The 15,251-nt window shown below is 37.8% G+C and overlaps 1 protein-coding gene across 2 annotated transcripts in view; it reads right to left on the bottom strand.

Moving 5' to 3' along the window:
- The window catches only part of TXNRD2 (thioredoxin reductase 2), a 32,117-nt gene that overhangs the window by 5,595 nt on the left and 11,271 nt on the right, over positions 1 to 15,251 (bottom strand). For both annotated transcript variants that reach the window (XM_074554668.1, XM_074554669.1), the window contains exons 12-15: positions 8,050 to 8,186; positions 2,641 to 2,736; positions 2,347 to 2,439; positions 1,515 to 1,586 (exon numbers count right to left, since the gene is read on the bottom strand). In XM_074554668.1, coding sequence (XP_074410769.1) covers positions 1,515 to 1,586; positions 2,347 to 2,439; positions 2,641 to 2,736; positions 8,050 to 8,186 — 398 coding nt within the window. The remainder of the gene's footprint in view (positions 1 to 1,514; positions 1,587 to 2,346; positions 2,440 to 2,640; positions 2,737 to 8,049; positions 8,187 to 15,251) is intronic.

The following is a 15,251-nucleotide window of genomic DNA, read 5'->3' as shown; positions in this document are numbered from 1 at the left end:
GGAGCCACTGACAGCAATAATTTCTGATATTGAATACTTTGTTGCTTGCCATTTGAATGAAATCCTCAAAGTACTTTCTGGTGACCAGACCAGTGTTCTTTTCCACTGAGTGGCCACCTCAGCACTTCTCCAAGCCTGTGCAGTTGTTTTCATCAGTATTCTCACAGAAGATCACTACCATTATTAGATTTATTTTCACAGACGACCACTAACAGTTCCAGGATATTTTGTACCTTTGTGACTCAGTCAGTAAACACTTACAGCAGCATGTTTGGTGAGATACAATTACCAGAAGGAGCACATAACCTAAAAAGGAGTTGTGGCTCAGAAGCAGCCAAACATGAAGGTTAATAAATATCTAGGAGAACCTGAGTCACTGCACACTTAATTTTTATTAGAGAACTTAATGAAAATGTTTTAGTTCCTGTAAGGACACCATCTTTATAATTATGAAGTCAGTCTCCCCCTGCATCCTCCCATCAGGCATTAAATTATCACTAATCTACTAAGTTCTGCTATTCAGTAAAAGCTTAAATTCTTTCATCAGGAATGCCAGGAACAGCAGCAATCATGATATGGGACTTTTAATATTAAGGCATTTTAAAGGAAAAAAATCTTGCAATATAGTTTGGAAGACTCACGTTAAATGTTTCTATGTTTTGAGAGTTTAGTAAGGACTATATTAAATATCATCCAACAACTATTACGCTGTTACTACTTTACCCTTAAATATCAATTCTAACTGACATAATTCAAAGGGAATACATAAAATTGAATATCCTCACCTTTGTTACACTGGTACTTGGGACACTTAAGGCAAGCATTTACATAATTCAGAGATGAAAAAATACAGTCAGACAAACTGACTGCAATTAGTGACAATGGACATTCCTTACATAACAATATAATATTGTATAATTGATGAACATATTTATGCAAAAAAAACTGTTCCCTGATGATGAGGAGAAAAGGAAGAAAAAGGAAACTATGATATATTCTACCAACACTACACTTCATCCTAGCTAAGAGTCTCTACTGTAGGCAAGAGCATCAAAAACCTTTCCAACACTGAAGCAACTGGATTGCTGCAGAATTTTCAGGTCTGGCACTTTGGACTAAATCAGGACCTTTTTTTCTTGAGTAGAAACTGAATAGTTACTGCAGGTTTGTAAGCCTTATGCTTAATTTCTGAAGGTATCATTGAAGGTATCATACTTTTGGCAAGAGGTATCAATATAAATATTTCATGTAACCAGTTGAGAACTTTGCTGGGAAAAGCAAAGATTGATCTGAATCTGAAATACTTTTTAGGACCTTAAAAGCAGTTGAAAGATGGTATTTACTAACAGAATGTCAGTTCTGAACAATGCCAATATCTGTAAAGAAATTTCAAGATGTTGGTATCAAGAAAATATCCATCTTGAGATGTTTTTTTGCCAAACAGTGCTATTTAAAGTTGGCTGTACCATATCCCACTTTAAGTTAAAAGCAAGTTAAAAGCCCATAAAACTCACTTTTATATAGCATTGAGTTGCATCTCTTTCAGCCACTGTGAACTCTAAAGGTTTATAATATGCATGGTATACCTGGTAGGAAAAACAATAACATTTTGTGTTAGAGAGTACTAATATGTCAAAACCTGGTATTTATTACTATAATAACTACTCTTGCTACATATTTATACCTCTGTACAAATACTAATTTATAACCTGTTAGTCATTTTAAAGAAATATATGGAGAGCACAATAAGAGCTTAATGCAAACCTTTCTCAGAGAATCATCAGATTAAAAACAAAACTTCCCAAATAATGCTACTCAGACTTATGCACCAAATTAAAGGAAAAAAAAGTAGCATTTTTAAGCTTCTCCCAAAGGTTCAATGCCTTGTTTACTGAAAAAAAAAGAAATCCAAAAATCTTTTCATATCTATACTATTGCACCCCTTAATAAAATCAAAACTGAAATATTTGCATTCTGAATAGTAAATTCTTATTTTTTCATTAATGATTTTCCCAAATAAGAGTAACACACCCTCTTGTCAAGGGTAACTTGTAGAAAGTAACATAACCATTATTTAATGATGCTGCACAATGTAACTTGCTAAAAATGGCAGCTACTTTAAAGCTGTCACACCCCATCAGTGATTTTAAACCCAACAGGCAACAGTTCCCATTGTGACCTGCTGCAACACTACTGAAGTTCTGAGCACTTCTGGAGGCACCAACTCCCTAACTGTAAACACAGTATTTTTGGGCACCAAAAATTTTACCTGATACAGCAGTAAAAATTCTGCCTTTCCACAGGGCAACTCTGATGCCAACTAAAAAATTAAAAATGTTTTCATACCTCAATATTGTCTGATCCGTGACGTTGCACAGCTGCTTCTTCTGACAGGCCAACACAACCATACTCCAAGGGAGTGAAGACTGTGGTAGGCACCTGCTTGGGAGGAAGCAGCAGCTGTTACTGCTGGGCCATTGCAGCAGCTGCCTGGCACCCCCTTGTGCACCACTGAGAGGGGCAGCTCGGGCACACAGCTCCCCTTTGGCTGCTGTCAGAGCTGCATTCCAGGGGACAAAATGCAGTTCTTTAGGAGAAAAAAGCCCAAGGTTGTTCTTACTGCAAAAAGCCATAACTCACATTGTCATAGTCCATCAGCTCTGCAGACTGGCCGAAAAGGCGCTGAGCCAGCAGTTTTCCTGCAGCTATTGCTGTGGGTGTTAATTCAGGACGGCCCTGAGGAGAGAGCACAGAGCTTTGTTTGAACTTAAGGGAAAGCAGCATCCAAAGATTTCTCCTGGGACAATGGTCAGAGGAAAGCCAAATCTTTGGAATTCCAGTTTGGTAGCCAAGGCTCCAAAGAAAAAGCAATAATAATTTCTGTCCAAACATGCTTTAAAGTCTGAGTTTACTATCTGTCTTAATGGAGGGAAAATGTCACAAATATGTCAAATCCTTATATCTTATCATGGCATCTCTTGAAAAGCAGCACATATTCACTGTGTCATATTCACTATTCACATGCTGACTGTTCACTTCACCCCTTCTCTTCAAAGTAAGCCATGAGGGAATTTTTCAAAGTGTCTTTTTAAAGCAAGAAGAGCCTAGTTTAAAGCAACATTGCTTTTGTAATATCAGACCTTTAAAAAAAATTGTCTGACCCATTTTTACAGAACACAGGCACAAAACCCAGCTATTTGTATACACTATTACCAACTTCCTCAGCTGGTCCTGGACTGGAAAAGTGGAAAGCTGTTTTGCTAGCACTGTGACCTAAAGGGTGAGCTGGTCGTGGTCTCAGGCTCTGCTGTTACACAGGGGCTTGAAAGAGATTGCTATTGGCAAATGCAAACTTCCTGCAAGTGAGAAATGGAACGACAGCAGGATGTGACCAGGGTGTGCTCCACTTCAAGCCATGAGTCCTGGCTCCTTTTTATATCCAAACAGGGCTGTAGATGTGCCAGAACCCTAATTCTGAGTGCTGGCACAGCACTGCTGGAGCATCAGAACTGCAGAGCTGGTTTTAAGGAACTTGAAAGTTTTTGAAAATTGAATTAAGGTATTTGCAAGAAATATTTTCAAGCCCAAGAAGGAACAGTCCATATAGGTTAATAAGATTAAACAAAATTCATAGATCTAATTCAAAAACCCCATTGGTTAACAGTTCATCCAAGACATATCATCAAAATGTTTGTCTGACATAAGAAAAGAGGTCACAAATTCAGAAGGAATGATGTGGAAACATAAGAAAGCCATAACTGAGAAGCACTTTTGTGGCATAACGTGAAATGCTTTATAAAATGTGTGAAGCTTTGATTTCCACACATCCTATTTAGATACAGCACTTGCCACACTCCTGCAAAGCCCCACTTGGAGGCAGTCATTCAATAAGCTCTCAAAATCAGTTCTCAGCAGAAAATAAAATAAGGATTCCCCATCACACACATTCAAAGTTTCTCATTTTTTGTCATTACCTAAAGTTTTTTAGCATTTACTGGAATCCATTCCTCTTTAGCAGCCTGTCTTTTTTTGTATGTTGGTAGACAGAACCTGTACATGGCATTAGCTACCATTTTCTTCAGTACACATACTATATTAATTATCTGCATATTAACAGGCATGTAGGCTTTTATCTGTAGTAACAACCACTTAAATTGCAAAAACCAATCTGAAACATTACATCTAACCTGATAACAGAAATCACAATTCTAATTGTTAATGAAGGTTAATCTATTTTTCCTCCACAGCTCATTACAAATCACAGAGCTGCAAGTCTATCCCTTTTTCCTTCTAACATCCCTCAAGTCACAATTTTTCAAATCCAGCATTTTGACTTTCAAGTCTGTAAATGTACTTTACCAGATGAAATTTGTTTTTTCTTACACGCATTTGCCTGAAACATGTCTGCCAATCATTTCTGGAGCAGGAAATATATGTTGTTTTGGCATTCCAGAAATGAATAGAAGATTGGAACGAGAGATAAAATTGTGAAAGCACTGCCATGCATTCCATAAAACCCAACTAATTACTAAAACATCCATGCAGATAAAGCCCAATTCCTCATAAACAATGACTTAAAGACCTTCCTTGGTAAATATTTGAAATGAACATTCACTTTGCAGTCATGTGTAGAACTACTCTGCTGATAATTATGGATACGAATTGTTCATAAGAATCCTCCACTGCATTATACATTTAACTGAGATGGTCCTAAGAGAGTTTAAAAAGCTTTGAAGTAATGTGTATTTGTTCTAACACAACTCTTTTTGGTCTCATTTCTATTCAAAGCAACATACTGTACATTCCACTTTCTCTACACATCTTTGTTGTAACACCCTTTGAAATATGACAGATGTAGAGTGGCCTGACCATAAACCTCCTTCTGAGAAAATGTCTTTATAGTGTGTGCCATGCTTTTCAACAAGAACCCTACTGAAGGAAGGATTTTAACACAGAGAGTTTATATCAGCACTGAAAAAAGGAATTCACACTAAAATTCCAGCTTGATTTTCCTGATCCTGATTACAGGAAAATGCTGAAATGCAATTTCACCTGCCAGTTGAAAATAATATTTTGCCACAACTTGAATAATGTTTTTTGAGGGTACACAAACTGACTCACATCTGGAAGATTTTTTTCCCAGTGAAATCTTGGGTAACATTAGGATTCCATTCCATACAGGGGTGCAACAAGACACCCATGCACACCCAGATTCCCATTTGTACCAGCTGGGGAGGACTCCCAAATGCAAACAGTCACTGAGCAATCAGGAAACTCAGCTGCCCCCTCGCTCACTCCCCTTCTAGCCAGGGCATTGAATTCAAACAAAAAAGGAGTTCTTGCTATTTGGTAGCAATTCAGTATTTATTCAGTGTGGAATGGTAAAAGAGGGAGGAGGGCTTGGAACTACTCACAAAATTTGAACAAAAGCACTCTATGGCAGCAAAGAAACTCTAACAGGGACAGAGCAGAGCAAAGAGAAATCCTGAGCAGGAACACCAGAGGAAAACATAATTTCTATAAAGATTCTTAGGGATCACTGATGTTCCCTCACAGGAAACAAGATTCCCCTTGCTGTGCTCGTTTGGTAGGTCACACCCAGAAAGTAGCACAACCAAGCTCTGCAGCTTTGTGGCTCTTAGCAGGATACCCTTGATTCTCATGTGTTAATTTGAGATATGCACCAACACAGAAATTTATTTCAGTGCTGGTTCCCATGCCAATGAAATTTATTATCTAAATTAATTCTGCTTTAAAAAAAACCCCAAACACTAAACTAATTTAAATATTCAAATAAAATAAACTTCATTGCTTAGCAAGTGGAATTCCACAGGTCATGTGCTGGAGTCAGATAAGAGCGTGGCAGTATTTCTTTTTATCTCTAAACACCTGAAATGTATGAGTACTGTATGATGATCTCTTTAATTCCCTGCATTGAGCCAATATACAGATAAAAGCTTAAGGGAATATTCTACAGAGCACTGACATAACTTTTTCATTTTTCCCCCAGCTGTACACTGGACACAGCATACAACTGTGCTGCTGTTTTTAACACTTACACTTAGAAGTTTCTGTTGAACCACTCAGGTTCAAAAATCTGCACTAATAGAGACAAAAGAAGGAAAAGGAAATCCAAGTTTTAACAACAAAATAAAAATGACAAATAAATGAATACATGATTTTTTAGATCCAGAGAAGGAAAGAGGAGAGCATCCTGCCTCCAACTTTATATTTCTTATCTAAATCCTCAAAGGGCAAAAGACAAAAAGCATCCAAAAGGAAATGACTTACCCAAAATAACACTGCAGATTGGCAGCAAAATAAGCAACAGATTCTAAGCCCTGCCAGCATTGCTTTTAACAACTGCTTCTTGGATGAAATTAAAAAGAAAACTTTGGAAATCAGGAGGCAGCCAAGCCATATACATCAGGGATAAGCAGGTGTAGGAGGTTGCTGTGAGCAGAAAGTGGAGTTCAGGAACCATCTGAGAGCAAGAAGTGAGAAATGCAGAGGGAATCTGCATGTGAAATGAGAATAAAGGAGAGGAACTCTACAAAATCCCAAAGCTCTGAGTGACTGGACAGGACAACTGGACAAAGAATTTGTGTAGAGTAAGGGGGAAAAATAAAAAGGAGAAATATCTGAGAAGGAAAGAGTTTTAACACAATTTAAAAGGAAATGGCAAGTCCACATGAAGATGGAGACAGACAGGAAGAAACACATGTCTACAGAGGGAAGAGGTCAGGAGTGGTCAGCAGATTTATGAGATTTAAGTGTCTCTGGCAGCTCCAGAGTCCAGTCAGAAATTTGCAGGGCTATTCCCAAGACATCATTTAATCCATTACAATATCTTCAGAAACTAAAAGCACCTGTAAGGTTTATACATTTGAGAGATCTTTAAAATATTTTAAACGTAGCAAAATGAGACATTTTCTAAACTTCTCTAAAATTATACTACATATACTGTTTGGATACTGCTACAGTATTTAGCTTTACCAGACTTGTAAGGCAGGTGCCTGCACCATATGAAAAACTATCTTGATAGAAAGGCCTCAGTTCCAGTAACAGCTGAGAGAACTCTGTACCCTGCAATGCCCAGCATTGCTCTGTATTCTACAGATTGCCCAAATTTTCCAGGCACAGCAGGCAGATGATGACAACATGCTCCTGTAACTCCACAGTTCAGAATCCTGACAAACATTTTTTATGACATCAACATGTTTGAGGATACCCAGCTTACTGCAGATAACCTGAGCTCTTATGCAAAATAAAAATTGGCAGATTGAAAGTATTTAAGTGAACATTTATCATGACAAAACATTCGTGTCATATATGACTATACATTATCAATAGCACTAGAATAAGACCACAGAATCTGGTTTTACCTCTCTAACAAGTAAATTATTTTGCTTAGGTTATGATGCACCCTTCTTAAAAAAAAAAAAAACCAAAAAAACCCCCCAAACAAAACGCCATACCCCTCATGTTTATTTAGCATAATCATGAAGAAAAGTCAAATGCATTTAGTATTTTCAGTAATTACTTTTTCTTACTCTAGAGGAAAGTAGAATTGAAGCATTTTGCATCAGGAAGCTGATAAGCTGTTTTGTGATTAGTCTCAATTAACACCCAAAATACCCCAAATGCAGTCACAGAACTTGTCATGGTCATTCCCAGTACATGTAGTTAGCTACAGCAGAATTGCTTTCACTCAGCATTCACAGGCAGTATGAAGTCATATGTCAAAAGTGATACAAACATTATTAGAAAGATAATAGGAGTGATAAAGACATCATTATTAGCCTCTGACCAATGATGCATTCCCTGATAAACATCAGCAATAATCTCTCATGCTGAGATACTTCACAGGATCCCTGTGAAGGAAATTACTGACCCAGGTGGCTGGCATAAACACTGCAGCCCTGCCAAGTGAAAAAGTGCAAAACACTGAGATATACACTGGAGCATGACTACATCTGGGGACTAGTTATTAGTCAGGAACAAAGTTGGTTTCCTGTTATTGTAAAACAGTTTATGTAGACTCAGTACCTCTGTTATGTCTCCAACTGCATAAATGTGAGGAACAGAAGTAGCTTCACTGGCATCAACAATAATCTTTCCAGTTTCAGAGTTAGTTTTCACTCCAACTGCCTCCAGATTGAGAGTTCTGGTGTCAGGGGCTCGGCCTTAAGGAAAAAAAAAAAAATTAAAGTAAGAGCTATTGGAAAACTTCAGCAGCGTTAATCTAAAAAGTTGGCATCTTCCACTGTGGGTCTCCAAGAACTTTGTTCTATTTGATAGTCCAAGCAGAAATATGAGAAAACTTATACTGAGAAAGCTGCAGGGGTGGAAAGCATGGCTGTGACATTCTGTGGGAAAGGAGCTCGATCACCGCCGCCTTTGCTCAGACATCAGAGGGTTATCCTTTTAAACATGGAAAACCACACCCACTGGAAAAAGTTCAAAAACCACATAAATTCATATTTATTGAAGACTCTAAATTCAGTTTCCTAATATAGCACAAATATACATACAAAAACTAAGCAACTTCTACACTGAAAATTTCCAATAAACATTAACTGAATGGTGCTCAGTGCCAACAATGTGTTGTGTATACTTTTTGAATAAAAATTATTAATAATGCTGTTAAACATTCCTGAAGTTCTTGTTTCTTGTAATGTGAATACACTTATCTGAAAGCATTTTCAGTACCTTCAGCTTAGATGAAAAATTTTATCAACTTTGCTCTCAAGTCCTAAATGCTGACTTAGTTATCTCAAACTGTATTTGAGCTATTTCTGTAGAGTTTAGAAACATTTTTAATGTATTTAAAAACAAATGAGGCAAATCCAACCAAGCCCAGATTTTATTACAGCTTCCCATTCCAATGATATCAAATTATCTCATATTTAAAAAATATATTTTTGTAGTGTTTTCTGCATAGTTTACCCCTTGATCACTGAAGTCTTAACAGCATTACACTGAGCTTTGTATAGAGTATCTAAGGAAGCAATTTCTGACCCAGAAATTGGAATCTTAAATCCTATCCAACTTGTTTGAAAGTTAATAAGCACAGTGAAATTACATGGTAGTCACAAAATTTTTAAGGATCACACAGAAAAAAACCCAAACTGAATATATCCAAATGAAAGAAATTTTTAAACATTGTGTCTGTTTTAGAGGCTTTAATGAACATGGATATATCTACACATTCAAGTCTCCTTTGCGCGAGTCACAATTTGCATTCAATTTAATACAGAGCTATAGCAAAGCAAAACAAAAGAGGAAATGTGTTTTCATTATAAAAACAAGGTCTTTGATGTTAATGTAGGAAATTATTAAACAAAAGGAAAACCTGGCTTGTCAATACAGACCTAATTATATGTAAACATATGATTCAGTGCTTTATACATCTTCCATATAGCCAGGCCCTCAAACAATGTCACATCTGAATGCCTCTGTAAAGACTTCTGTGTATTAATTTCATCTGGTGAAACCAACACTTCCTCTGGGAGCACTGACTGAAGCTGTCGGCACTTGGCTATCTGTCTGTCTTCCCTTCTGTTGTCCCCATGGGATGTTGATCTGCTGTTCCTTCTCTGCCCCCTGCTCCCCAGTCCTGATGCTATCAGGCAACAAAAATAATAAACCTCCAGGACCTTATCTTGGCTCGGATGTGAAACAACTTCCTACCGTTGTATTTCTTTGGGTATTGAGAGTAAAGCCTGGGTATTCTGCAAATGGACAACTAATGGGGTTTTCTAGTTTCCTCTTTTTCCTGCCAGGCAGAGCCAAGAGAAAACTTAGCACGCAATGGTCAGGCACTGAAAGAGGAAAAAAAGAAAACCCCTCAATAGAGTCATTTAAAGACCTGTGGCAACAACAGCTGAGTTTATCAAACCTGCAGGATAACACTTAACCTTTCCATTGCAGCCAATTTTAACATATGTATAGCTTGGTATTAATAGCTAAGAGTTACCAAAAAATGTGCTGCTTCTCATAGTGAAGTTTCTCTCTCAATTTTATGGGCTAACTATTATTTTTGAAGGAAAAACCAGAATTTTTAAACACTGAACTGAAGCTTTACTGGCCTTTAGCTCTATGCAGGTCCATCCCCATAAACAAGAATTATACTTACTGATCTTGCTCCATCACAAATTCAGTAGCTGAGGCTCATGATTAAACAATGCGACTTGGTGGGTTGTAGTGCCAAATTCAGGGAATTCTGATATTTCCTAATGTTCACTTACTATTATAAAATCAATTCTCACCATTTCTCAGAAGGACTTTCTTTTTATATCCATAACTCCTGATTTTTTCATATCTGCAACTTCAAGAAATCATGACTTCACAGCTTATTTCTAAGATTCTAAATCCTACCAGGCACACAAATCCACTCTTTGCCTAAAATCAGCACACGTGCTTTTAGTTTGAAGATGTCCTGAAACTGCCAAAGAACAGGAGTGTACAATTGTATAGGACACAAAATTAGAAATAGCTTTCATTCAAAACAGAAAAATATGCCAGACACCTAGAAGAAAGGTGCAACTGAAATCTGACCCTTAAAAAGGTTACCTGCCTCCTGCACTTCTAACAGCACACCACAGTCTCATCTTTCATAGACCCACACACTTACACAGCTGTGAAAACCACACAGAGCCCTGCTTTCAGTGCCACCCCCTTTTGCTTTTAACTTTAAAAGAAAAAGCAGCTTTTGGATCTGTTTTTGTAAAATCCAACAGCACAGCCTCCTAAGGGGGCTGCCAGCCAGAGGGCTGCACTGCAGAGCGTGGTGGCTGAAGCTCACATCTCCATCACAGACACGGCCAGGCTGGGCTGTGGTGTGGCATTTGTGTCCCATCACCTGCCCAGGGCTTCTGGCAATCACAGCTGACCACAGAGCAAGGGGAACGAGTATCAGACAGTGACCTTCAGCTGCAGGACCTTCAACAGTGGAGACTGAAAGGGCTGAACTCAGAATTCAGAGGCACAGCCATACTCAGGTAAGCAGCAGTGGTAAATGAGTGACAGCATACTCTTATATCCAGTAAGATTTCCCAAGGTGATAAAGGTGCAGCTGACAGCAGAATTTTTTAATGGATCTTCCAGAGTTTCTTAACCACAGAAGTAAAAAATGCCAGTTTGTCTCCCAACATTTGAGAAATCCAAACTGGAGCCAACCACATATTTTATTGTAGGTAGCCACTGTGAGGATACTGCTGGGTGACAGGAGAGTTTTTCTGGAATAAAGCTCAAGCCCAATAATCTTCTCCACTTCTTCCCTATACATTGGCACATCACCTTATAACTTTATCCAATCTGACCTCAGTCTGACCTTAATCAAAATCTTGTCTGTGCTCCCAGTCTCAGTACTCTCTTCATTCTGAGTGCCTGACACATTCCCCAAATGAGTTTCGATACCAATGCCCTTTCCTCCTTCAAATGTCTCCTAAAACCCACAAGATGCTCACTAAAACACACCCAGCTGATAATGACAAATAAAAACCACTTCAGTGTAACTACTGTTCAGATTACAGGAAAATACTGACTAGAGTAAGATTAAAGTAAGGTTAAGAACAGTTCAGAACCTTTATCACATTGATAACAGCATGTACCATTTCTACAAGGATGCTTTTGAACATTACATCCATTACTGATAAACCTCCAGCATGCCTGCCACAATCTGAAAAAAACTCTGGCCCTTAGTCAATACTGGGGCAGTAATTGGCTCTCTGGCAAGGCTGCTCACTGTACTCCTGTAGCACCAACACTTTTCACACAGAGGAGTCCTCTCAGCAGAAAGCTTGTGCTGCAATGAGCAAAAACCTGCCTGTGCACACCTGGAGCTCACAGCAAAAGCAACTCCAAGTGACATGTAATCAAATAAAAAACTTACAGCATGGGACAGACTTCTAAAAATCTACTTTTCTTGTCCTCAATGTCCTGTAAAAAGGGAAAAGGGCTGGAAACATTTTCTGAGAAGAAAGTTACAGTTCCCTGTTACATTATTTCTCCCAACCAAAGGTTTGGTTTCAAAGGACGGCTCTGCAGTCTCAGAAATGAGCACTCAGCCACCATTCCCAAGAGAGGCAGGTCACTGGCTTCAATCTCCTCAGCATTTATGACTGAACTGAATCTGTTTTCTGCATGCAGTAACTATACTGTTTTCAAGAAATTACTTTGGAGTAATTTTTTGCCATTTGAAAAATCTCTTTCTACCATCACTGAAGTAAAGGTTAGCATCACCTATCAACTCAAATAGCACCTTAGTGCTGAAATAGTTCTCAATCCAACCTTCTTCACATGTAGATTTACAGGCATAGCCTAGCACATGAACAAATTATTTTTATAGTTACAGGCTGGTATAATGAGTAGCATAAAATAAGTTACCTTTAAAGTTTATGGGTTGGTTACACAAAGGGAAAAGCACATTAAAAATAGCCCTGCTGAATAAAGTCTGACTGAATGCCCTAAAAATTAGATATTGGAAAAATCCCTAAAAGCAGTGGCTGATATAATGGGAATGACAATTTTCATTAGGATTGCAGAAACCATATCTAATCAAGAGAGTAATGAATTTAAGTTAGTAAGAGAGACAGACATGGGAAGCTCAGAACAAAGACCCAAAGCTTCAGCAAACCACAGCACATCAGCATTAAGAGTTGCCTGAGACCAACCAAGGTGCTTTATTTTCCACTGAATAGTTCAAAGATTAAAAAGTCAATGGCAAAATTGTGTTTGCCAAGATAAATCTAAAGCCCATTCCCTTTTCTACAGGGGCTGGCAGAGATGTGCTCATAGGAGATCACAGCAATATTTTACCTTATGGGACTTTTCACAGAAAATCTCCTAACAAAATTTCTGTTTCCCTTGTTAACCCAAACTGGTTTGGTTGAAGAACACTATAACAAAAAATGTTATGTATTTAACCCTTTGTCAATACCAAACAGCAAGGATTCTATTCAAAACCTCAACATCTTATCATTTCAGGAGAATTCTCTAGAAGCCAAAGACTGCACTACTAAGATAGAAAGACATACAGAGCTGAACTGGAAAAATCAAATAAACATCAACAACAAGCTCTTGCACTGAGATGGAATATAACAGTATGTAGTCCCTCAGCAAGGTATGACAGGTCCATGAGTTACCTACAAAGATTTGGACTGAAAGTTTTACATTACATTAAAATGTATCAAGATAAGATTTCTTTTTTTCCCCTCAAATATTTTGACTAGTTCAAAAATGCTGCTAGAAAAACAAAGGGAGCATTGTGCCTGCTTTTATTGGCTTATCCATACAAGCAGAAAAATCACACATTCCAAAAGCAAAACAAAACTCATCAGACAAACACAATCTAATTTTCTTTTTAAAGGGTTGGCATTAGGAGGTAGTTTAATAAGCTACAGTACTATGTCCCACTATCAGTAACTATTTTTAACATTATTAATAAAATCCTACTAAAATTCCATGATGCACTGGCAAAAATTATGGAAATATGTACTATAATTTAGGCTACAATTAGTTAACAGTAGCAGCTGCTTTTTAACCAACTCTCCAAGCTGACTTGCTTCAATCAGTATTAAACCTGGCACATCTGCAGACAGGAAATCCTCAACACCACTGAGTTTCCCAGCCTATTATCTGAGACACCTGGTGTGGGTGTGTTGATACAGAGCAAAACAATGAATCATATGGACTGCACACCAATTAACCAGCTCTAACTGTTAATGTGTTTAATCCTTAAGGGTGGAGTGCCAATCTGAACACTAAAAAAAGGCAACACAAAATCCTCACACTATTCATTTTGCTGTTTCTAAATATGGATTGTAACTCAAATCTCTGACAAAAATTGTAACACATGTAGCTCCTCTGAACTGAAATAATGAGCAGACTCATGTTACAACTGAATTGCAACAGTCTATCATGCAACCTTATTCCATTATAATTAACAGTACACCAAGATTTTTTTCTTATTTTTCAACTTAATAGCTCTTTTTTCCATCTTGGACCAAAGTAAACAAATTGACTTGACATTTGACATGTGTGTCTCCAACTCAGTGTACTTTTCATAGAACCACAGAATGGGTTGGGTTTTTTACCAGAAAGCTTAAGAAAAATCAAATACAGCACTTAGAAACCCACTTTTTGGAAACATTCTCATCTCACCTCATGAATATTATTCTACAGTTTTCAGGATTGTTATGTCCAGATAGCATGAGCTATTTTTTACTCTTGGCAAGCACTAGTCTGTTTGATTGGTTCTGATGAGAATAATCCATTATTCCAGGCTGTTTCCACAATTTGTAGGGCCCAAGGCACTTCTAAGAGAGTAGTAGTTACAGTAAGGAAAAGAAAACATTTGTCACAATGCACAACCTGCTCTCTGTTTGGGGTATTAGGAAGATATAAAGCTGACTTAACCAGGGAAATGCAACAACTGGATAGTAGATTAAATCCACTGGGCAAAATATGCTGTAAATGATCTGTTTCTGATCCTGTAATGGATCTATTCTACAACCACAATAATTTAAATTTATGCTATAAACAAATGAAAGAGTAATGCATTCCCACTACTCTAAAACAGAAGTGCCAGATAAAAAGAATATAAAGTAGTCAAGGGGATTGCTAAAGCTGCTTGTAAAACTGATTACTTGTCTGCATCCACAGGATTTCTTGGGCTGTACGTTTAAGCCTATTTACTTTGTTTGCCAGATATCATCTGCCTGCCAAACACCACTACTACCTTTAGCCATGCATTATTGATCTAGAATTCCAGATATTCACAAAGCTTTATAAGCACAAAAGACAAGAGTCTCCTACTCTGGTGGGCTTACAGCCCATCTGAACCAATACAGAGACTGGTAACAGTGACAGATGAGCAGCTCAGGGAGGCAACACTCAAGGAGTGTTTTCATTCCTGTGGGCTGGAGCCTTGTACATAATTTAGTGGGTTAGTCCTTGCAGGAAGCAGCATTTGTCTCAAAGGAGGAAAACCCCAGATTTGATTCCCATTTCTGGTGATTATGCTCATAGACATTTATCACAGCATTCTTCTAAAGCAATTTACTCTTAGTCGTTGTAGGTCAGTTCCAAGGGGTCTGAGATATGTGAAAGTCCCTAACCAGATTCCAAAAAGCTATACAGTTTCAAGGTTCCCTGCAAGACCTTGGGTTTTTAGAGCCAGTTACTTTTTCTCTGAATTGGATGACAGCTGCAGTAACAAACTTAAACAACACAGTTTAGAAAAAAAT

This window comes from Zonotrichia albicollis, chromosome 18 (genome assembly GCF_047830755.1).
Source record: "Zonotrichia albicollis isolate bZonAlb1 chromosome 18, bZonAlb1.hap1, whole genome shotgun sequence".
In the NCBI taxonomy this organism is placed as follows: domain Eukaryota; kingdom Metazoa; phylum Chordata; class Aves; order Passeriformes; family Passerellidae; genus Zonotrichia; species Zonotrichia albicollis.
The sequence above is the reverse complement of the archived record's forward strand: the minus strand, read 5'-3'. Positions and strand labels throughout refer to the sequence as shown.